Source organism: Amblyomma americanum, chromosome 6 (assembly GCF_052857255.1).
Source record: "Amblyomma americanum isolate KBUSLIRL-KWMA chromosome 6, ASM5285725v1, whole genome shotgun sequence".
NCBI lineage: Eukaryota > Metazoa > Arthropoda > Arachnida > Ixodida > Ixodidae > Amblyomma > Amblyomma americanum.
The window spans coordinates 94,339,397-94,363,739 of record NC_135502.1 but is presented as its reverse complement, the minus strand read 5'-3'; the positions used below and the strand labels follow the sequence as shown (position 1 = coordinate 94,363,739).

General features: G+C 48.1%; 2 protein-coding genes across 4 annotated transcripts in view; both read right to left on the bottom strand.

The window, feature by feature from the left end:
* The window catches only part of LOC144093864 (uncharacterized), a 60,629-nt gene extending 37,117 nt beyond the window's left edge, over positions 1 to 23,512 (bottom strand). Inside the window, exons 1-3 of one of the 2 annotated variants that reach the window (XM_077627596.1) lie at positions 23,049 to 23,420; positions 21,004 to 21,177; positions 18,439 to 19,753 (exon numbers count right to left, since the gene is read on the bottom strand). In XM_077627596.1, the coding sequence (XP_077483722.1) occupies positions 19,575 to 19,753; positions 21,004 to 21,177; positions 23,049 to 23,253 (558 nt within the window). In that variant the 5' untranslated portion in view covers positions 23,254 to 23,420 and the 3' untranslated portion in view covers positions 18,439 to 19,574. Of the gene's footprint in view, positions 1 to 18,438; positions 19,754 to 21,003; positions 21,178 to 23,048 lie in introns of those variants that run through there. The other variant, XM_077627597.1, reaches the window with a different exon arrangement.
* On the bottom strand, positions 4,206 to 15,648 carry LOC144093865 (uncharacterized). 2 transcript variants are annotated; one of them, XM_077627600.1, is made up of 3 exons: positions 15,626 to 15,648; positions 6,042 to 6,244; positions 4,208 to 4,448 (listed from the first exon to the last, which is right to left on the bottom strand). In XM_077627600.1, exons 1-3 carry the CDS (start codon positions 15,631 to 15,633, stop codon positions 4,258 to 4,260), a joined length of 402 nt encoding a protein of 133 aa, XP_077483726.1. In that variant the 5' UTR covers positions 15,634 to 15,648; the 3' UTR covers positions 4,208 to 4,257. The 2 variants fall into 2 exon arrangements, with proteins under 2 accessions (XP_077483725.1, XP_077483726.1); XM_077627599.1 differs by lacking the exon at positions 15,626 to 15,648 and having other exon boundaries at positions 4,206 to 4,448; positions 6,042 to 8,445.
* Positions 23,513 to 24,343: the final 831 nt, after the last annotated feature.

The following is a 24,343-nucleotide window of genomic DNA, read 5'->3' as shown; positions in this document are numbered from 1 at the left end:
TTCGGGCTCGGGAAGCCTGTTCGGCATTTTGAAAATCAACTACTTAGCGCTCAAAATAGGTGACAATTGGAGAACAATAAATTCGGTTCTACGCGCTTAAAGTGTGGATCAAATGATATGACGCCAGTTCGATTGTGCTGGCGTTTTCCAGTTTTGAGCAGGGTTTTGCTCAAGATTGAGCCCCAGCGGCCTATAATTTTTATATTCAACTGCTCCCCGCATCGTGCTCCCCGCATTGTCACTGAGCGACCTTAATCAAAGTTTGCTTCAGAGCATGACCGCTTTGTACTTAGAGCATGACCACTTCATCTCCACCAATGTGTCATCCTCAGCTGCATCAACGTTCGGTATGTGTGCAGTTGCTGCTTGTTTGTTTCCTTCGTGACTGCTTCCGGATACATTGTACGACTCGTTTTGGGTGCGCCGCGTTTCGTATTCAGACATACGGAAATCAGTAAATGTAGGGCGTAGAGTTCTGGCTTGGAGAGCCGTGGCTCAGCTGCGATTTACGGTGCACAGAGGATTACATGGTTGTTCGAATCGGCCCTTTTTTGAATACTCAGGAAGCCGCTGAATCGTTCTTGTCTGTTGGTTTTTCGCTTAGTATTTAATACGAAGGAGGCGCTTAAGCCGCATGCAACCTTCCATTGAGCTGGAAGCAGAAAGTAAGGCTCGTGTGTCGCTGTATTAGATTCTACGCATTTACGAGCAGTAAATAGTCAAGGGCAGAATGACAGGGACGACACACACGCTAGACTTCAACTGAATAGTTCCTGAAAACCCGGTAGTAGGCTTGAGAGGAACACGCGAAGACCAATTAATTTTTTTTCTGGAACTCTAAACAGAAAGGAGTAAAGAGGGTGTAAGCTGTCGTCTAGCGCACTCTAGCGCTAGTGGACAGCTTACACCCTCTTTACTCCCATTCAGGCGTACTCGTGTTTAGAGTGTACCCCGTTCGTTCTTTATTTTTTTCTTTTCTAGCAAAATTTACGACAGAAGAGGGTACCACTCAATGAAACCCGAATCAGTAGTAAGGAAGCAATCTTACATCTTGCCACGTATTTTTGTTTACTGCGGTTCTTTCTTTACTGTTTTTAGAGGGAACATTACAAAATTTAGACTATTAAGCCTGTTTCTAATTACATGCGTAAAAAATACGAGTCTCATAAGCATTCACCTTCTTTACTCGTACACATAGTCAGTGCTACTCGGCTTTTTGTGCTTTGATATAAACGACACTCATTCAATACTATAAAAAAAAATACATTCAAGTATTCGCACTAAATTTAGCGGTCTACGGCGTAACGGCCTCAAGTCCAACGTCGTTTTTTTTTCGCCGCCGTATCTCAATTGGCATTTAAAGCAACTGCCATGTTCTGATGCCTTACTGAATTTTTAACAATTGAATAAAGCCCAACGCTCCCGCGTTCCATCCTCTCAAGAGCGACGATTATTACGGAATGGCACGCTTGCCAAGGGGATGGACGAGGAATGCCATCATATTCGATGGCACGCTGAGAGCGCAGGCAGATTGCTGTGTTGAAGATGAATCCAGCATGCTTCATTTTCATTTTCCAGACATAACTTGGGAAAAGAACAACGTGTCAATGATAGAACTAACCCACGATTTCATTCGCGTACAAAGTATGGTGCATGCTGAGGATTGGGATGGCTGTTCGCTCTCCGACTCCAGCCACATTTTGCAGACTATCACATTAACAATGATAAGTCATAATACCATAAAACGTCGTGCATTTGATTCAAAAGTCCTACTTAAAGTGCAGTCGACATTAAAAAACGCCTCATCAACAGCTTGTATAGAAGCAGCCCTCCCTCAGTTGAGTTCCTCCCTTCAGGTGGTGATGAGAGGAAACACCTGAAGGGAGAAACTCAACTGGCGCAGTCGACAGGATCGCAACTGGCGCAGTCGACAGAGGATCGCAACTTCTTTCTACTCGAGGCATTGGACGGAAGGTGAGAAGAACAAGTCGGTGGACAAGCTGTTTGTCCTAAGTCCTAAGGGAGAAAACGTGAAGCTGCGTCGAAAGACTGACGTCGAGAGCTTCAGGATCACGGGTCGAGTTTGAGATGACGTCGGAGGCTCAAGTCAGCTAGGAGCTGAAGGAGCCGGGCAACAACAGGCCATCGAGGGTTCGAGTCAGCGAGAACCAGGCGTCCACCTCGAAAGGGTTCGAGTCAGCGAGCTGCTGAAAAGTAACCAGGCGACCAAGTGAAGCGAGGCAGAAGTCAGCGAGCGGCTGAGAGATCCAGGGCTCAAGTTGTCTGCATCTAGGAGCCTGTCGTCATCGCTGAGGACTACGAGATCACCGTGGCAGAGAGCAACGAGTGAGGTAGGAGACCTTTCTGCTTTCTCCGAATTCACCATGTCGGTGTAGTGTTTACGTGCTATTAACGATAGCACGGAAAACGGAGATGGCTGCCGTACGGTATGATCAGGAGGGCAGGATGCGACGTGTTGAGCAGGAGGAGGCTGAATTCGTCTGATCAAAGGTTTAGTCATGTATATAGTTTTCTCCTTGCTTTGTTTCTTCTTGATTTATTTATGTAGTAAATAAATAGTTAACCTTCTCCTTTCCTCGAGCAACGTGAATTTTTGTGAGTTAGAACCACCGGGTCATCAAGAAAACCCGATTTCATCATCAACAAGGTGTTTCCTCTCATCGCCACCTGAAGGGGGAAACTCAACTCCCTCCATGACAAAATAGTGCCTCCATGCATTTGAGGCATACTGCATTGCAGTTCCCCTTCCGTTCTGTTAGATAAACCACAGGGGTTCCCTCCGTGGACAATTTTTTGTCTTAATTTTTGTCAGCCGTCACGTCAACGACAAGCCACCTAAATTTAAGGTATTTGCTTATGGTTCTATTTTGCATAAAGAAGTTAGCACTCAAAACAAGTAGGATCTTATAAATTTGTCGGCATCTAAATTGAATGTCAGTGTTTCGAGTGGTTGTTTAAAGTATCTGAGAACACAGCTGTATCTATGACTACTGCATCAAAATTCACTCCCTTAGGTTTTCAATACGCCATAAATGGTAGTTTCGTTTAGACATCACGATCACATCTGATTTTAGCTGAAACGCACTTGTTACCTGCATTCAAAAGAAAGTGATGAGGAAACTTGGTTACCTATAAATCTGTTCCTAGCTGCGACATTCTACATTAGAAATAAATTTAGGCTAACTGAATATAAAACATTGATTTCACCTGGCATTGGATATGTTTCCACCGTGCTGAACCCGCCTACTGAAGATGAGATAAGCAAATTCGAAAGCGTCCAAGGAAAATGAGTAAAGTTCTTCTTTAGATCATAATTCGCGCACATCACTGACCAAGCTTCAAGAAAAAATCTTACTTCATGACAGTCATTAGAAGACGCCACAGTAATAGACTACAATAATATGCATTCAAATGCATCATAGTCGCCTGCCTATCACAAAGGAGTTGTACGTAGTTATCCACGTCGCGCACAGGGAATCTCTAAAAAGTGACCAAAATTCACGTGCCACCCCACAGGAACTTTGCACCTCAAAGAAAACTTTGTTTGCCGAAGCTTTCTCTAACGCAGAGGTAAGACTTTTTTTCAATTATTAGTTCAACGTTTTCCCTCGTGAACGCTGTATAACATGACGCCACATGCCAGATTCGTGGCAAGCGATGCGCGTTCGGCGTAAAAGCAGAGGTCAGAAACCTTTCTCTTCACTTCTATGTAACGAGAAACTGGCTGTCCTTCCCGAACAGAGCACTACCTATTACGGTATAGTGAGCCCCGTTTGATTTCTTTGCATTTCAACTAGATCGTTTCGAAGGAAAGCTGCTTTGTAGAAACTCATCTGCATGGAAACGCAGCCTGCAGTGTAGCCGATTATTCTGAAGTGCTTAGCGATACGTCCACCTCGAGGAATAGCCCGAAAGACGCTGCGATAAAACAAACAGGGAAAACGCAGCTGTATGTTTTTTGTTCTCGCAGTGTATTATGTGCCATTCGAAAAGCTGCACGTGTTGCACAGCTACGTATGCTGCTTCATACAGCGCTGCGATGAAAACGCATATCAGTGGTTTTAAACGATGCAAACCAAACCTTTCTTTCTAGATTTTTTGCCAGCCGGCAAGTGGTTCGCTTTCATTTCGCATTAGATATTCGTGAATGTCTTTCTCTCAACGAAAGCAGGAATTAATTGCAGAAATAATTTATTGAACTGGTACACAATGACGCTCAGGACACGCTCAGTGTCATTAGATAGAGCCTTCACCTCCAGGCACCTGGTAGCAGTAGTTGTTCTTGCAGCTGTTGCGGCAACAAGTCATGCCCAGCTTGGTGCAGCCGAGTTCTTCGCAGGTCGCATTGGTCCTCGCGACGGCGCAGTTCTTGCTTGGAGGAAAGGGCGCCGGGCAAATCTCCGGGTATTCAGACGGGGTACCGATTCCTGCAAATTGAACGAAACATTATGTAGGAAGCGTGGGGTGGAAAACATCTCGAGGCTCATCTGCTCGCGCGTGTGATGTTAGCAGATGAGATGGGCACAGGACGCTGCATCTCACAAGCACATGCTCATAGTCTCGTTCATTCGGCCACTGGGGTTCTTTTCAGGCTGAACGACTGTTTCGTCTACGCAGTCATGATATATATATATATATATATATATATATATATATATATATATATATATATATATATATATATATATATATATATATATATATAGATTTAAGAGAAGTGGGCACTTCTACAAAGACACTTTTATTTATCAACGTTTCTTCAGGACTTCTTCAGGACTGAAGAAGACCGCACCGCGGTCGAAACGTTGATAAATAAAAGTGTCTTTGTAGAAGTGCCCACTTCTCTTAAATCTTTATTCTGCGGAGCCAACGCAACCTACGTTCGTAACATTATATATATATATATATATATATATATATATATATATATATATATATATATATATATATATATATATATATATATATATATATATATATATATATATATATATAGTAAAAAAGACTTCTTGGCACGGTCAGTAGTAGTGAATAAACAGAGACCAACGTTTGAAACAATGTTATTTGACGTTTCGGCCGTGGAACGGCCTTCATCAGAATAACCATATAATATATATATATATACATATATATATATATATATATATATATATATATATATATATATATATATATATATATATATATATATATATATGCAGACACGCTAGCGATGGACGAAAATGCGGTCGTGGAAGCCGGTTAAAATATGGCTGAGAAGCCATACAATGCACTCCTGCAGTAAAAGTAGCAATACGGACGCTGTATAGTTAAAGGAGTGACGTAGCAGTAAGCGATTCCTACGTTTAGTTCATTGTAGTTACGTTGAAAGGAATCGTCAAGTTTTGTTGTGGTGCTAAACGCGAAAATATATTTCTAAAGCCACGCCACCAGATCGAAGAACAAAACATAACTGTTTCACACAGAAAAGGCAGAAAATTTGCACTGCAGTGCCAAACTAGACAACACGCCTTGTCGAATGGTGGCGAAATGATCCTGCATGTTTCCGTGCAAGTTTGTGGCTTCTGTAATGCAATCTCCGCCCTAAAAGAGACTCGGGTAATTAGGAGTGCCCGCCAAGCCTTCTTCCGCACTATAGTCTCGAACTGTCTTCTTGAGTTCCACGTTTGAGAGCCGTGCTTACAAATTCTTTTACCAATAATCATCATCAGAGCTAAGCCCGCCGCATACCAAACGTGTTTTTTTTTTCAGCAGTCTCCACCTGAGCCCTCTGGCACGCAACCACGTACGGGTCCCAGAAAGTTTCCACACACCATCACGACACCGCATTCTCTTACGTCCCCATAAGTCTCTTACTTGATTTGGATCCTTTCCTACGAGCTTGACCTTCCAATGGACTCCCGGCTTACTGTTCTGGCCAACTTCGTCCCCTTAGTTTCATTCAGAATCACCGATTCGCGTTTGTTCCGCATGCCTCGCATGACCGTACGTGCCATGTATATTCAAATACAGCACCGTACCTTTGACACACCAGCTTCCTCCGCATGGCTTGGGACAGCACTCGAGACCCTGGGCTGCGCACTGCTTAGGGGTGCACACGGTGTAGGAGCAGACGCTGTACGAACCGGACCGCACTGGGGGACACCTTCCGAACGCTCCTTCCGTCATGACGAGCATCACCAGCGCCAGGACGCCGGCGAACGAGAAGTAGCGGCCTACACATCTGTGATTGACAGGTATCATCGTGCTGACGGTATGAACGGCCGGTTTCGCAGACGTTCAAAGTGAATCGTAGGCCGCGCTGTACCCCGTTATATACTTTCGCCACCCTGTCCTCACCATAATGAAAAGGAGGGGCCTGAGCCTGACGTCACTGATATCTTGGCTGCAGCTACGCGCGCTCCAAGATTCTCTGGCGACGTATACACGGTGTGTGTACGTGCCCCCTTGCTATGACCAGTGTAACTATTGCTATCGCGCTCTGTCACTGTGCAGGGAAAGAACCGGCCGAGCAGCTAACTTCCTTGAAGACGGAAAACGAAAACATAAAAAAAAAGCAGATGTAGTGCGCTTTAACTGTCCCAATCATTACATGGCCGGCCGCACATTGGAAGAAAATTCCGGCCTTAACCGAGCAGATAAGGCGTCTTTTGCACTTTCTAGTCTTTTTTTTAGTTTTACCTTCTTTGGTCTTACAATTTCTTCTATATGCTGCAAACCCAAGTGTACGGACGATGGTATACCGTTAAAAAAAAAAAAACGCGCCTACGAACCGGGAAGCACGTCGCAAGTTCAAACGCAATCATTCTAACCCTTTCAGATGCTGGCTGCTATTTTTGTAGAATAAAAGCATCTTTTTTTTATAAATAGTGTCTATAGTTATAACAAAAGCTTTTCTTTTATTTCTTCCTCGGACGTTTACCTAACAGAGGGCTGAGTCTTTTATTTCGACCTTTTTTAACAGGATTTTTCTTATCTGTCTGGAACAGTGGGACTAAACAAGTTTGTGTTTCGTCTTTGTGGATTTTGTAACCGTATTTTTCGTTTTAGCTCCTGTATTTGGCTTTATTTTTTCATAATATTTCTGCTCTTTACATATCTGGCATGCGTGCTTATAGCATTTAACGTATTTTTGTGCTTGTTGTTTGAATATCTGCCATTTCTTCTGTGAGTATCTAGTATTTATAGTGACAAAGCATATAACCTAAAAGGGAATGAGGTTCTAGGAAGGTATGACACATAGAAGAAGACAGAACACATAAGCAGCATAATACCCAACGTCAAGGGTAGATTTCGCTTCTTCAGGAAACCGAAACCAGGTCATAAAAGATGACCAAGTCAGCAAATACACATGTACGAATCTAGACATTAATGAGGTGGAAATGTGCATTACAGACACTAGGAGAGAAGCACTCGTTGTTCAAAAATGTTCTATAGCATTCAAGAATAGAGGGTATTTTAAGGAGATGAATAAGCAGCATCGCTAAAGTAAAGGAATTTCCTAGAGTTGCTTTTCATAGTGCGTGTGGTGTCATTGCATTTTCTATGGCTATCTGTTCGCTAGAGCGTTTTGGCAGTCTGGAAGGATAGTGTGTGGCAACTGTAACTTGTCCCACCTACTGGCATTCTTTGTTTGGGATCCCTGATAGCGTACGCCCTCAATCTCTCTATGGGCACTTCCTTTGCAGTAACAAGCCTGCATGTGTACCTATTTTCTATGGGGATGCAAACAATCGTGCTCAAAGTGCCTTGGTGGTCACGGGCTTGTGATAAAGAGCTTAAAATAAGAGTCGAACTGATCACCTTACTGTTCCCGGCCTGCAAGGTATTAACCAAGGTAATGGCTAATAGAGTAAGGACAAGCTTAGACTTCAATCAACCAAAGGACTATGTAGGCTTTCGTAAAGGCTACACTACAATAGACCATATTCACACTGTTAAACAGATCATAGAGAAATGCACAAAAAATAGACAACCGCCATATATGTGTAACCTTCATAGGAAACGAGAAAGCAGTATACTCAGTTGAAATCTCAGCCGTCATGCAGGCATTGCGAAATAAAGGTTTCGAAGAGCGTATGTAAAAATACTGGCAGGTTCTTAAAGCGGCTGCACAGGCATCATAATTTTCCATAGAGAAATAATAAAATGCCATAAAGGAAGCATGTCAGGTAAGGAGACATGATCTGTCCAAAGTTATTCACCGTGTGTTTGCAAGAGGTAGTCAGAGACCTGGATTGGGAACTGCTGAGGATAAGAGTTAATGGAGAATATTCCAAAATCTGCGACTCGCTAATGACATTGCCTTGCTAGGTATTCGCTATAAGGTCGAATTGCCATGCATGATCATTATTGAAAGGCTCAAAGAATAACGGTATATCTAAGAATTATTGTGCACAAATCTGAAGTCGCTCAACAGCCTCAAAGGGAACAGCATTTTACGATACGTAGCAATGTGCAGGACGTGGTAAGGGAATACGTGTACTTAAGGAAAGGTAGTAACCGGAGATCTTGATCACTAGAGTGAAACAACTAGAAGAATGACAATGGGGTGGAAAGCACTTTTTTTTTATTATTCGAGAAGTGTGCCATGAGGCATAAGTTGAAAAAGGAAAGGGGGGGAAGGAATGCACGGGATTGAAAGTTAAAAGAAGGAGTGAAGAACCGTTGCGCTGAGGTAGTCGCAGAGGTTGTTAATGAAACGGTTGTCCATTGTCCACTTCACGAAGTCACTTTCGCGGTTCCACCGCAGGTCCACCTCCCTGAGGAGCCGTTTTCTGATAGCAGCCGTCGCTGGGCACGTCCACAACAAGTGCCGCACATCACATATGTCCGGTGCAGCGCTACAGTGAGGGCACCTGTCAGGTAGTGGCAGATCTTTGGCACGCCACCGATGACGGACAGATGGTGTCAGAGCCGCCCCTGCCCGAATCCGGCGCACGGATACCTCCTCCTGCCGAGTAAGACTACGGGGGAGAGGGTGCGAACACGGAGGAATTAGAGCGCGTGTTCGCTGGCGCAGAACTTCGGAATCGGAAACGTGGGACAGGAACGGATCTGGGGGAAGAGGGGAAGGTGGCGGATCGTCTAATGTATGAAGATGAGTCATAGCATCCGCTTGAATGTTATGTGGATCCTGGGCATGGCCGCGAATCCAGTGTATGCGCACAGGACATGGATACTTTGCGCAGAGCACATGAATAGATTGTGAAATCTGGAACGTTCGACGAACAGCCTTAAGCTGTTTAAGGGCGGCGCGGGAGTCGGTGTAAATGTGAACTGTATTGAATGTTGGAACGAGCGGAAGGAAAGCAATGGCATTGTAAATGGCTTGAAGTTCCAATGCCAGGGGAGTGCACGTATCCGCAGTATACGTCGCGCGAGAGTTGAGATGCGGATGAGATGGACTATACACAGCAGTAACTCCCCTCTCTGCAGAATGAGATGCATCCGTGTATAATATGCACCCTTCAGGCAGATACGCTGCTGATACCGACGGGGAAACAGTGGGGCGATTGTCAGTGAGCTGGCAATAGTACCACGGTGGAAGTGTCTTTAAACGATGAAGTTTGAGAGACTGTTTTCGAGCTCTATTTGCCACCCGTTGGTCGATGATTTCACTGAGTGTATTAAGTTGGGCGAACTCCTGTAGCACAAATATGGGTGTTAAACGAGGCAGATATGTTATGACGCGCATAGCCTCACGATTGATAGCTTCAAGGGAGTCCCACTGTCTGCGGGTGAGACGTTGAAATTGAGCCTGATATACTATCCGTGGCTGAAGGATAGAGCGCACAAGCTGGCGGGCCGTATGAGCACGTGCGCCACCAGAGCGCATAGCTATGCGACGAATCAGACCTAGAGTAGCGTGAGCCGATTTACGGGTGGCTGTCAGCCACGGGGTGCCAGTCCCAGATGTATGGAGGAGAAGACCAAGAATGCGAACAGTTTCTACCTGAGGAATCAGAGAATTATGCACCGTAAAATTTAAAGGGGGAGCTTTCCGTAAGGCGGCTTTATTTCCAATTCGAATGAAACATGATTTAGTAGGAGAGAGTGTTAGACCGAGAGGTGGGAGGCGAGATGTCAATACATCTAGCGCGTGTTGAAGGACCGACTGATGAATAGACGCATCTGGATGACAGCACCACAAGGTGATATCATCGGCATATGCAAGCACGCGGATAGAAGGGATGGTCTCTAGGGCTCGAACAAGAAGAATTAAAGCCACATTAAATTATGTGGGGGCGAGAACGGAGCACTGCGGCACTCCTCTATTGGAAGCGAAATTACCAAAGGGCTTTCCGTGGACACGCACGCTGAAGGTTCGATTTGCTAAAAAGGCGTGAATGGAGAGGAGGAACCGGTGAGGGAGACCAAGAGTTTGAAGGAAGGCAAGAATGGCAGAGTGAAAAATGTTATCATATGCCTTTGTTATGTCTGTAGCGATTACGGTTCTTACAAGGTGACTCTGTGGAGAGTGGTCAAGCACGTCAGCAGCCAAAGTAGCAAGGCCGTCCTCCGTTCTAATTTGTGGGCGGAAACCAATTTGGGAATCTGGGTAACAATCATGGGATTCCAGCCACCATGATAAGCGTGCGGCTAGAATGTTTTCATAAAGCTTGCAGATGGTAGGGGTAAGGGAAATTGGACGAAGAGCCGAGGGAGATACTGGAGGCTGACCTGACTTGGGTATTGGAACCACAATAGAATGCTTCCAGTCTCCCGGCATGACGCCAGAAAGCCACACTTCGTTAAAAGTATCAAGTAGGGTTTCCAAAACCCTCCCTTCCAAGTTACGGAATAAGGAGTTAGGTATGCCGTCGTGCCCGGGAGTAGTAGTAGTTTTTAAACGGTCAATGGAGGCCAGCAGCTCTGCCATGGTGAGGTCAGAAGTAATCCCATCGGGGGGCTCTGTTACCGATAAGTCAGGTGGAGACGTAGCGGTGCAGTCATGGTTTGGAAAAAAAATTGACGGGCCGCTTGTTGTGCAAATGTGTCCTCATCCACATTGAGCGCGAGGCGAATGCTCTCTGTGTAATCTGCAACCTGAGAAGGGCGCTCCATGGCGTGAAACACTCTCCAAAGATGTCGATTGCCCTGCGTAGAGGACAGGCGGGCACACCATGCAGCCCAGCGTTGCCTGCCTAGCCGCTTTGCATAGCGCCGCGCCCGTGCGGTAGCGCGGTGAAGAGTAGGAAGAGCCGAAGGGTCATCGGGGTGACGAGCAGCGTAAAGATCCGCCTGGCGACGAAGAGCCCACAGATTCAAGAGATGTATGTCTGGGTTTGGGTCGTCTTCATTTACAGTAGTGGTGAGTAGCGAGAACAGCAGATAGAGTAGACAATGCTGAAGAGGGGTTGAATGTAGATAAATGATTGTCTGCGCGTACAGAGTCCCATGATGTTATTCGTACAGTGCGGCGCATTTTCCGTATACGCGTAGGCGTGCGTGAGGGAGATAAAAATAGGGCTGTGATCGCTACCCCAAGTATCAGAATCAACAGCCCAACGATGGTTACCGGGGCCTAACCACCAAGTCAAATCAGGTGAATACGGGCCACCTCGTGGGCGGGTAGAAGTATTCGGGTGGTTTAAAAGTTGAAAGGAATGATCTGAAAAGCTCCCTTGGATGTGTGAACCCCTTGAGGAATCCGATGGGTAACCCCACGCAGTGTGTGCGCCGTTGAAGTCACCACCAACTAGAATAGGGATACCCGAGTGGGTAGAACGTAGAAAACGAACCCATCCCAGATTGGGAGATGCGGAGCCAGGACGACTATAAAAAGAAACTAGAATAAGGGGTGTGCGTGCAGGTTTTACGAGAAGGGCGACAACCTCTTGACGTGTGTTGCACCACCGTGAAAGGTCGAGCGGTGTGTGCGGAACTGAACTGTGAATATAAATTGCAGATTTACCTGGGCTGAGAGAGGAGGCGGTGCAACGGCGATCAGGGATAGATGGTGAATGGTATGCGCAGAAACCTGAAAGGCGTGGGAGTGCATTATGCTCTTGCAGTAGGAACGCCCATGCCCTCAGCTTTCCGTCGCGAAGGCGGATGTTCACTTCAGAGGCCTTATTAGCGAATCCTCGACAGTTCCACTGCACCACCACCGATGATGATGCGCTATCCATGACGAGGCCGAAGAGCTTCCACGATGAGGGATGTCACCTGCTTCATCAGCGCTAATATCTTATCCACTGTCAGGGTAGTCACGGCTAACAGGTGGTCAGCACCTGATTGTGGGCCAGTGCTTACCCTAGGTGATTCCTCTGATGATTGCTCCCGAGTTATGAGAATTCTTCGAGAGGATTGAGAACGACGCTGTTCCCGGCGCTGGGTGAGTTCGTCTAGTCGGCGGCGAGCCTCCGCGATTGCATTGTCTAAAGCTGTGTCTTCATCTGTGGTATCCACATGTGATGGATGCACTGGACGTTTTGGCGTACCATTTTATCCGGGAAGGTGAGCCGCTTGTGCATATGTACGCTGGCGAGGAGACGTATGGTGAGCAGCAGGCTCAGATAAAGGAAGTTCAGGGAAGTCGTTGTCGTCACATGCGAGAGCTGCAAAGCGATTACTTGTAGGAACATCCATTTTTGCAGGCGACTTGTGAAACTTCTTCGCTTGCTTCTTCTTTGGACAAGCGGGGGAGCGAATGTCATGGTCCGGCGATTTGCACAGGGCACAATGAGCTGTTGGTTCATTCATGTCGGCCACAGCTGCTGGATTAGGGCAGGTATTTTGCATATGTCCTTCTTTGTGGCAGTGATAGCAAAAAATACGACGAGGTCGGAAGGCCTGTGGTTTGATGATCTCACCGTAGTAGGTAAGGTACTTCGGGAGAGTCAACGGGCCTTGCAGGATGAGCAGGTATGAGCCCCGGCGACCCATAGGCCGTGCTTGCAGTACAACATGAGTTGAGCAGCGAATATTTGCGCGCACCTCCTCGGGAGGGCTCGTGCTGTCGACATGATAAACCATGCAGCGGAGTGTGTCAGGACCAGATGCAAAATATATTTGCACCGGGACATGCTTGCTGTCATCCAGGGGGATCCGCGTAACTGCGCGAAGTTTCTGGGCGTCCATCAAGGATGACAAGTTTACCGTGATGGTGTTCGATGGGCGATGGACGACAAACCCGCAGTAGTTCGAAGAGCCAAGGGCATGGTCAATTGTGGCTTGAACATTCCGGGCAGGGATGGCAGTCATATCAAAGCGCAATGTAGGCTTGATGGTAACGCGGAACGAGTTCGCAGCAGGCGGAAGAGAGCCTTGACTCACGGGAGGCATCTGTGGAGGAGGCTCAGACGCTGGTGACGGCCCTTGGTGGGAATACTGAACTGGCGCGACGGGCACAGTTTCTTGAGGGAGTGCCACGGGCACGGAGGCGGTAGAGCAGTCCATGTCACAGGCCAAAGTCGTAGCATCGGAAGACGGCGCAGGCTGGATGCCCAGAGGCGCTGACGATTGCGTGGACGTGGAGGCTGCGTCAGGTGGCAACACAGCGGGCATCCGCGTAGCCGTCGTCGACAACGCAGAATCCATGCAGACGCGTAGCGCGGCCTCGCTCGGCAGCGCCGAGCTAAGCCTAGCTTGCCCCTGAGGGTTCCGGTTGGGTTTTCTCACTTGAGAATGCGCCCGCCGTGCCGGGAATTTCTCTGCAGGGGCGTCGTCAGCATTCGGTCTCACGGAGGGCACTGTCCGACCCACGCCACACGCGAGAAGACAGCGAAGAGCGAAAACACAGACCTAGAAGCAGACACGTAGCCACCCACTCAAGCACTTGGCAGCTTCTCTCTGCAATTTTGCTAGCATCCCTCAAGAAAAAAGTATATAACAGCTGGTTGTTAACACTACTCATTTAGAGGCATAAGCATAGAGGCCAACAAATAGGGTTCAGCTTAAATTGAGGACAGTTCAGCGAGCTATTGAAAAAAAAATGGAGGGGACATCTTGAAAAATAAAAGGGGGGGGGGGGGGTGGATACTGCGCTAAAAAACACACGGAAGAAAGAAGTAAACAGGACGCGCGCAGCCTCACAAATAAAATTTATTTGGCTAAAGATGACATATCTATACTGAACAAAAAGACATCAGGTTCTGAGGTCATCTAAAAACACAGTAAAGCTGCCGTCAGAACCTTTATGTTATGTTGTATGCTACGAATAGAGCGATATTCCAAAGCTTGTTGTGTATAATATCTCTAACCACACTGGCCGACTACATATGTTTAATTAAACTAGTCATTAAAGGGCAACTCCGGTGTTTTTGTACCCCAAGGATTTCACTAAGTTCACGAGGGTAAGCTCACCACTGTTTCCTGACCATTTGTGCTAAATTTCGCAGCCGAGCGCCGTCTTCATGCAGCGCAAATGAATTCTAAATATTTCAATTTCGTGGCTTCAATCATAGCGATTTCTACGGGCAATCTTGCGTGTTGACGTCACAGGTGGAACGCGTAGCAGGGGGTATACGGGACCTTTGAGAGCTCGGCAAGAGCGCAGTTCTCGCCTCAGGAACTGTGGCACCTAGTTTTCCTCCTGAGTTGTGTTGCGGTGACGTCGCATAGGTGAGATGGAACGGCGTATCGGCGAGGGTGAACGGTGTCTATAGAGGGCCGAACGTTCCGGGGGAAGGGACGACTCGACGGCCGACCCAGCAGGTCCGGAGTACTGACTCGTGGAAGGCCAGTACGCGGGAGCTTGAGGAGGTGGCGCGTAGACTGGGAGACGACGCCGGCAAAGCCGTGCCACATGACCAGGCAAGCCGCAAGTGCAGCAAACAGGCCTGTTGTCGGAGCTACGCCAGGGATTGCTGACTCACGAAGACGATCGAAGATAAGCAGCCGCCGCTCGCACAGGTACTGGAGGCAAAGGGTGATGAGGTCCGGCGACGACGTTAGCGTACGTCGGCGGAGCGGCGTCAGGTGGCGACGGACGGGAGATGACGTCGGTGTAGGTCAGCGGAACCGCGACGGGGGGTGGCGGACTGGCGGTCGGAAGAGCCTCGGCAACCTGCTCCCAATGGCATGTCGGAGAGCCGGAGACAAATAGGGTGGTGACTTTGAAGGGCTCAGTATAGATGGGAAAGCTGACACGCCAGAAGTCTTTTATCTCTTGCAGCTGCGAGGAGGAATCAGCTACAAGCATCAGCTCAGCAAGCGACTCAACCTGCCTGGGGTGATGACCAGTCAAGATCCGCTGCTTGCGCAGTTCTTCGAAGCTCTGGCACAGAGTGACGACTTCGGCAACGATGCGGAAGTCGCGCACTAGCAGCATCTGAAAGGCGTGGTCGTCGATGCCCTTCAGATGTGTTTTATTTTGTCAGCTTCCAACATGTGGAGGTTTACAAGTTTGCATAAGTCGACGGCTTCTTCGATACAACTGGTAAAGCTTTCGCTTACCTGCTGCGACTTTTCGTGCAAGCGTTGTTCGGCGCGGAGCTTCCTGATTGCCGGACGACCAAAGACTTCTGAGAAATCCGTATTGAAGGCAGACCAAGTACGGACGTCCACCTCATGGTTCCGATACCACAGATTAGCAACGCCAGTAAGATAAAAGATGGCGTTATTGACTTTGGTCGCATCGTCCCATTTGGAGACTCACCCGTTCATATGTCAGCCAGTCTTCTACATCATGGTTGTATCGCGGCCCGAAGGATAAGGGCGCGAGAATAAGAGAAGACACCGGGCAGGGAGCCCAACCTCCAATCACGGCGAACAAAACCAAAAAGAAGCGTTTATTTGAGGTAAGCGGCTTATATACCCTCCGCCAGGGGGGCACACAATGTTATTTGCACAGAATGAGTTCAACAGGTTGCCAACACGCAACACGGAAAAAGCTATACCTTAGAACACCACAATAGTCATCGGTCCCGTTGAAGATGACCGCGTCTGTTGGCGAAGGGAGCCGGCACAGACAGCAGCGGGGTCCGCTTGCACGGCTTGATGTTGAACATTCTCAGGCATCGCAGGTGTCGAGAGAGTGCGGCTGCGAGGTTCCGGGGCTGTTACACGGCACCTCCCCCAAGTGCAAGACGGGGGTTTATTTAAAAGTGCTGTGACTAAGGGAGCAGCGGCGAAAACAGTCAGAGGTCAGCCAGGTCGAGCACAGACGCACGCGGCGATGGCAATGCCACTGAACCGCAGGCTCATCTTCGTCCTTCGCACGAATGTGCTTCTTTACGAAACAAAAAGATGCACGTGCGCGCTTTCTTTCGTCCTGCTAGAGGTCACCTTGAAAACCAAGAAACAAAAATACAAACAGAAAAATTCAGTGTTGAGCCCTCCTCTGTGTACGGTGGGTAACCAGAGAAACCACGTATGGCTAATGACGCGTGCTCGTACATGTACGCGACAAACAAAGCGATATTCCATACCTTGGGGTACATAACATATTTAACCGCACGAGTCACCTACGTATTTTTAATTAAACAACACATTAAAACGCATAAAAGGCTGCCACCTTTGTGACAGGCGTAAAAACGCATTCGATTGTGTAATGGACGCCTGAATGAGAGGATTCTGACCAAATGGTTTCATGTAGCCTGAGCGTGGTGCTGAGCATTTAGCAGCTGAATGAGAAGGTTACTAGCGTAAATATTCAACCCCTGCGCATGCAGACTTTGTCGAGGCAGTGGCAGATATCACACCGTATATATCGTATTATACGATGCTGACAGGCCGCCGCGGTGGCTCAGTGGTTATGGCGTTAGGCTGCTGACCCGAAAGACGCGGGATCGATCCCAGCCACGGCGGTCGAATTTCGATGGAGGCGAAATTCTAGAGGCCCGTGTACTGTGCCACGTTGTTGCTTGTTTTCGCACCACACCAGTCATACACACCACTCCAATCGCTTGATATACACCCTTTTCCACGTCGCGAATGTGATTCATTTTAAAAGGTTTCGTACCTCTGGTAATGTTTCACTTCTCTGGAAAACCTTGGACATCATTTATCGGTTAATATCCTACGGCTATGAGTAGCCGAACGCCACTGATAGACGCCTTCCTTTCCGGCTCACAACCACGGCTGCGGGGGAGCTTTCCTGACGGGGACGCGGAATCGGCCACGCGGCTGCGCTGACCGCAAGCCCATAGTTAGGGGCGGTGAAGGGAAAGTAGATTTTAAGCGGGTCGAAGTAACCAAGCGAAGGTTACCTGATTGGTGGCTAAAATCAAGACAAGAGTAAAATTTCAGAAGCCATGGCTAGGTGGCTTGAGCCACCGCCCGATTTAAAGGGTTCATCCTTATCCATTCATTCATTCATTCATTCATTCATTCATCCATCCATCCATCCATCCATCCATCCATCCATCCATCCATCCATCCATCCATCCATCCATCCATCCATCCATCCATCCATCCATCCATCCATCCATAGTGGAAGCCTTGCGGAGGCTTAGCGCGCGGCCATCGTCTTGCTGCTCATAACACGCTACACAACATCCCAATACCACGGGATGCTGCGCCGACACTCAAGTTGCGTACCGTCAATATCAGCAAAATGATTCGCACCAACCGCCCAACGCATTCTCGCATCAGGGCACACGCTTACCCAAGAGATAGCCTTCACGTGGGTTCCTGGGCATGTCTCGACCACTGGTAATCAAAGCGTTCATGCGCTGGCCCAAGAACTATCCTTCCGGGCCTCGGAAGATTTGACACTAGAACCCACGCAATAAACATTGTGGGTTCTACTCACATACCATCAAATCACCATTTATCACAAAAAAACTTCGGAAAATGTTTACTACATTCCGATCAGTGCGGGAGCATGGATTTCTGCTGCGTAGAAGACGAGCGGGCAGTGCCGCGGTACGGAGCGCTCGCGTTAGGACAACTGCGAAGGCAACCCGAACAGACAACGGACAATTTTGCTTGCGGTTGGTGCCCATCGTGTTAGTGCTTACGCACTAAAGTAGGCGCTTCACCCACCCACCGCCTCACTGTACATTGGATCGAAAATACAGTGCGGTCTGGCGGCAACTACAGACAAACTGCTACATTTCGCCCAAGCTCCTTCATCGCTGCCACGTACCCTACCTTTACACCCTCCTACTTTGCTCAACATGTGGGGAGGCCAAAGCCACCCTCATACACTACCTGTGGGATTGCCCGAACGCATGGCAGTTCCTCCCTTGCCCAACCCATCCCCACCTCATGAGAGACCGCTCTGCGAGTTGCTCACCCACCCCCCACCCCCTCCCTCATGAAAGGACCCCCCTCTGGCCAATGGCATCGGCCGATTCTCATGACTCTGCAATATTTTGACAAACCAACCAGGGAGTGGTAGATGAAAGAGGAAAATCCCTTCCATCTATGGTCTTCATTGTGGCGCCGCTCCCTGGCTGGAAGAGGGCCTTTGACGGGGAAAAGCTGCTGCGTTCTTGAGTTGTATCCAACTATAGTGGACAGAGCTCTCCGTTAAGGACATTTTATTCTTTTGTTACAATAAATTCGTAAAATAAATAAACCAGCGCTACCGCATCGTTTGTGTGCGCGATTTCGGCGGTTGAGGAGAGTTAATGAACAAGTTTTAGCGAGTGCAAATGGTCATTGAGTTCAGATTTGACAACACTGACCTGACATCAACCATTGTTGACGTCGCAGAATGCGCATACAACGAACGGGAAGGGCCGGTGTGACCCAGAATGTCGATAAATGCTTTAGGCATCCAGAAGCCATCGTCCCGTCCCTAGTGGTTAACAAATTAGGCCGTTTCAAGGAAAGAATACTCTCACCGGACATACTTCTGGATAAAGTGATTTAAAATCAGGTATCTGCCATCATCATCATCATCATGACTGTCTAAGTATGCAGTGACAGTGACCCGAGTATCATGATGTTTCACAGGTGAGCGATCGCATCGGCGCTTCCTGCAGAGTGGTCGCACTGAGTAAACAAGCGCGGGTACAACCGGTAGAGGAGAGAAGATATTATTCAAAATAAGTAAGCGCATATTGCTTTTTATGGCATGCAAACGACCACTAGCCGTTCGTACACAGCAATGTAAACAGTACCGGAGTGCAGTCGTCCTCATCGGCGTGCTCCTGGGGAAATTTGTCGCCTACGCGGCACAACCTCAAAGCTGTACTTTCATCTTCAAGCACTCGTTAAATCTGAGTACACGAGATAATTTCTAAACAAGCAGCACAGAAAAGCGAGCAGCGGATGTCGGTATCAACAGCCACAGTTGAGGTCGAGGTTATTTTTAGCTACTTGTCGGATTATAGCCATGCAAACGTCCTGCCGTCAACAGTGCCGAAGCAGTAGCGTGGCACAAAGTGGGCGTGGCGAAGCGACGGCGACGGCGATTGGTCGGTACAGACTGCGTTCGTGCTTGGAAGGCATTCCAAAATCACGTATGTCTCCGAGGAGTCGCGACTCGAATGTCATTTTTACGAACTTGTTACTTTCATCATTCATGAAAAAATTATATGCTTTGCATAGGCTGACTAGAATGATTGCTGACACTTTCAAAAGCATGGCAGTATGTTGGTTCATTCGTTCATGCATTCACTCCACGTGAAATGGGGCGGTCGCGCGCAGCAGTGTCACAGCTTCAGGCAGAAAGGGTTGCCGCAGGGCCCGTGGCAGCACGTGGACGCCTTGAACTTGCAGTTGAGCTGCACGCAGGTGACGTTGTTGCGGTGACCCTCACAGCCGTCTGGCGAGGGAACGAACGTCGGGCATCGAAAGGTGGCTCGCCGAAACCGCTGGAGGCCTCCTGCATCTGTGTGATAGGCGACCAGATCATTTACTTGGAACTCAAGTGACCAAAGTCTTTAAAAGTCTTATCAATTTTTAAGCCATCATAGTGCAGTCACACTGACTCCAAGGAAGTCGACGTCAAGTGGTCTCCAGTGATCCCCGCCCTATATGGCTCCTGCCTTCTTTCTGACGTCAACTGTTTCTTTTCTTTTTCTTCTATTTTAAGCAAGATACCCTCTTGGTTTCTGTATTATTGGTTCACATTTTTATCAGCGTTTTTCATCTGCGATATTTGTGAGGTTTAATTTAGCCAAATCACAGTTGCAGCCCACAACCACAACGCTGGTTTCGGGCTTCATTGCACCGAGTAAGGGTAAAAAAGTGTTTTTTTTTCTGTTGCCGTGGCGTAAGAAATGGTGGACGTCAGAAAACAGGTACGACGTGCCATGTAAGCTGGTTCACTAGATCGTAGCAGTCAAGTTTTGCTATTTAAATTTAATTTATTTGTGCCGAATATCAGGAAATAAAAGGACTTTTTTTCATTAATTCATTATTGTTATTTGTCATCGCGGTGGCTGCGCTATCATTTTTCTGACATGGCTTATATGCTGACCCTCCGAATTGGGCGCTTTATGAATATGCGTCAGCAGCGGACACGGAAATGACACGTCAGCTATAATCACGCAGGCCATAACTGGATGCGCACGTCGCCCACAGCGTTGCGCCAAACATGAAAGGTCGTATATAGTTGCATACAACTCAAGACCGAAGCGGCAGATGTCCTTCAAGGGAAGCCCTCCCGCTAACGGCACCAACCTATTTTCATGGCTCTATGGTTAATTCGATTAAGCTGTGGTTAGTCCTCTTTGGTCTGCCACATCCTGTGTTGTCACGCTATAAGCAGGTCCAATGCCATGCAGGTCTAAGGGGATTAACTACAATGTCATGAGAATCAGTCGACGCCATTGGTTGGATGGCATTTGCTGCTTCGTTCTGGAGTTGTTTCTTACTAGAGTACAGGTTTCTTCGGACATGTCTATAGTCGGATACAACTCAAGAACGGGGCGACTTTTCCCTGTCTAAGAAGCCCCTTCCAGCCAATGGCGTCGGCCGATTCTCATGACCCTGCTAGTGTGACATTGCAGTGAGTAGCAGGGTCATGATAACCGGGCGACACCATTGGCTGGAGGGCAATCCATTGACAGGGAAAAGTCGCTTCGTTCTTGAGTTGTATCCTACTATAGCTGTCGCTACCTCGCTCGTGACACCCACCTAAGTCATCCAGGCAGAAGCGTGTCCTGCAGGGCGCTCGGCAGCACACAGAACCCCTCTCCTCACAGCGTAGTTGCTGGCAGGTGACGTTCCCCAGCTGGCCACCGCAGCCTCCTACTTGAGGCAAGAATGGCGGGCAGTTCCCGCGGGGACGGCTTGGGGCTCCGGCAACACCTGCGCGCGGCAGGTGCGAAGTGCGACTTGGTTACTACGGCAGATTGAGCTCGGAAGAAGCATTAGAATACGCAATCTTTCCTGCAGTCCAGCTTTTATTCTCACGTCTAACCATTAATGGTAATTACTTTGTTGCAGCAAAGGGGTATGTAAATAATTTTAATAAAAACAATCAGCACAACAAAATTAGAGGTAGCCCCTTTCAAAGCTAGTCGATCGAAAAATATACCACCGACGTTAGAGCCACTGACATACCATTCAGAATAACTCGGCCTTGTGTGAAGAGACTGTATAGATAGGCGGATTATTGCAATGTGTGGACGATTAATAACAAGAGGATGCTAATTATATAGCATGTTTTTATGTAGAACTTGCGAAACACGGGCGAATAGTGGCGGTTTTGGTGCGCCGTCTTCGCCCGTGGTTAACATTGCGGTCCTGGCATTGACGGTCTAATTCGCTAAGAAAATATGAAAAAACTTCGTTTCCAAAACAAAATACGCAACTCAACATGCCGGCGTCCCACTCAACAAAACTTGAGCAGTTGCCTTCGTATGGGTGTCCAAACCAAATACAGCCGAGGATCCACGCATAGATGTAGACTAAAAAGGCCTCGAATTTCATCTCAAGAAAGCATACTAGCGGGCAGGGGCGTAGCCAGAGGGGGGGGGGGGGGGGGGGGGGGGGGGGGGGGGGACATAAATTTTTTCGAACTGTCACGCACCGCTGGCCAAAACAACCACCGGCGCCGGAAGTCATTCTGGGTTTTGTCACCCACAGTGTCTTTTTCAGACTAGAAAAGGCATTTTGGCGCGAACATTGCTAACTCGGGTTGGACTTCGTGGCAACGCCCATGCACCTGGAGTCATGTAACGCAAGGGGCCCCATCCTAGCACAAACTTTCAAGGGCCTATTGATGGCTCGCTGTTGCGACTAAAATTTCGGTGCAATTACTCGCAATACATGACTGGTGACAGCTGCTGCTGCACAGTACACTTGAACGAAGGACAGCGTCATTGAGGTTTTTCCCTGGCCGTTGCATGCGTACAAAAATGCAAAGGTTCTTGAACGACAAACATTCATTAAAATATTTGTCCTCTGCTTGCTAATTTCATGACCTTTACGTTTTTCATATCATCGGCATGCACTGCTTTGCTGGTTCCGGACCGATATAGTTGTGGACTTCGTGTGATATTTTCTTTACTTAATTAATGCGCAAAAACATGGAAGCATTGGTATAAGTTATGTCTGCCACGAGTGAACGATAAGTGGATAGTCGGTATGACTTGATTAAAAGACATAAAACTGAGCAGGAGACAAGACACAGAAGAGAAGCAAACAGGACGAGCGCGTCCTGTTTCCTTCTGTGTCTTGTCCCCTGCTCAGTTTTATGTTTTGTAATCATGTCTGCCACGATATTTAAGACATACGAATACACTGTTTTATTTTAAAAATACATATTTCACTTGTCTAGACAGTACGTAGTGTTATCTAATACATAATGGCATTGTCAATGGCAATGGCAATGCAGTTATTATTGTTGCTCTTGATCCGTCCACAAAATCTATGAGGAGGCAGCGCTGCAACATGAGCCCCCTCCCTCGCCCCTCCTCCTCCGAACAAAATTTCTGGCTACGTCACTGCTAGCGGGTCATATAGTGCGGAAGGCACAGGCGAAAAAATTGGAGACAAATCATAGCCAGTTGTCACTCTGGCTTATTGCTTATTTTCGAGTTGTCACGGCCTAAGCTGCGCGTATTCACAGCTTAATCATGTCGAAGAGACCAAAGTTGAGATTGGCTAAACCCTGGGTCTCGAACATCGTCCTCTCGTACGATACACAGCTAATAAGAGGCATTCGATACCCGTACCTTTGACGCACCAAGACCCTCCGCAGGGCTTGGGGCAGCACTCGAGACCACGGGCCGCGCAGCTTTCCGGAGTACAGGTGGTGTATGCGCAGTTGCTGTACACTCCTCGGTTGCTGGGGCACGCCGCCTCAGACAAGGACATCGCGCACAGGACCAGTGTGAGGACAGCGAGAGCGGGACGTGGTGCGGAGAAGGACGACTTCATGTCTGCAGCAAGCTTGTAAGAGACTGCAAGCCGGACTCCCGGTTCTCCTATACAGCTTTGATTTAGGCGCGTGAGGCTCTATGGTGGGGTCTCAAGCGTAACACCGGCTTCAGAAGCAAGGCACTGTTTATACAACCCAGCTATGTGCTCCCCTGACTCGGCAGACGCCAAAGATACGGGAAAAAAAAAAAGAGGATGGATCGAACACACCTCCTTCCTTATCGCGTGTGCTTTCCGGATGCAAACGCGCTCGCCGTCGCCCAGCTACCTCTTTCCGCAGGTGGTTTTGCCGTCAACACAATCTTGTGCTTTTGTTTTCGTTCATCTCATATCTGTTGCCGCATTGTTTCATCGTTCGCACGTCTGCACGTGTCATTTTGTCACCTTTGGCAGTATTTTTTTTTTCTATGATGCTTTTCTGACGTCTGCCCACAGTGCGTTCTCGTAGTCCTATCTTACCCCCACTGTCTCGTCTGACGGCTCGGCGACCGAGCACGTGTCGGCGCCCATTTGCGAGGGGCAGGAAATCTCCAGCTTGCTTCCGTCAGAGGCGGGGGGGGGGGGGGGGGGGGGCACTTTTATCGGAACTGAAGCACGCGCTTTGGTTTTCCCTGCGTTCGGTATGAACGTGTGTATGACGCCGAGAATTGAGGCACTGACGAGTATCAATAGTCCCTAACATCGCGGTTGATTTCACTTTTGAAAAAAAATTCTCGGTGTTTCACAGGCGCAGCATATACCGCTGTTCAATCCACACAAAGCAGACGAACACTTCTGCTCGGTAGTAATCATGGGTGTGCTCAAATATATTCAGAAGCCTGAAACTGGTGCTGTCAAGATCTGCTCAATGATTGACTAGATTTGAGATCATATTGGAACATATTGGCGCCCGAAACCACCCATGGAGACTGTTTGGCGTCGTACAATGATCACGTCTTCTGGGGAAGGCTGGCGCGAAGCTCTAGCCACACATGCATGGCTCTGAGTGTTTACCCACGTAGACAACAGTTTCCGCTGCCAGCAATGCGTCCGTAGCAGTGATGACGTTCTTGATAGCTGCCGGCAATGACGCCATGCAGTGACGTCGGAG

Excerpts from the sequence above, each read along its gene's own strand:
- LOC144093865 (XM_077627599.1), bottom strand. The coding sequence starts at position 6,264 with ATGATACCTGTCAATCACAGATGTGTAGGCCGCTACTTCTCGTTCGCC. Across the intron at positions 4,449-6,041 it reads AGGAAGCTGGTGTGTCAAAG|GAATCGGTACCCCGTCTGAA; the intron begins GTACGGTGCTGT and ends TTCAATTTGCAG.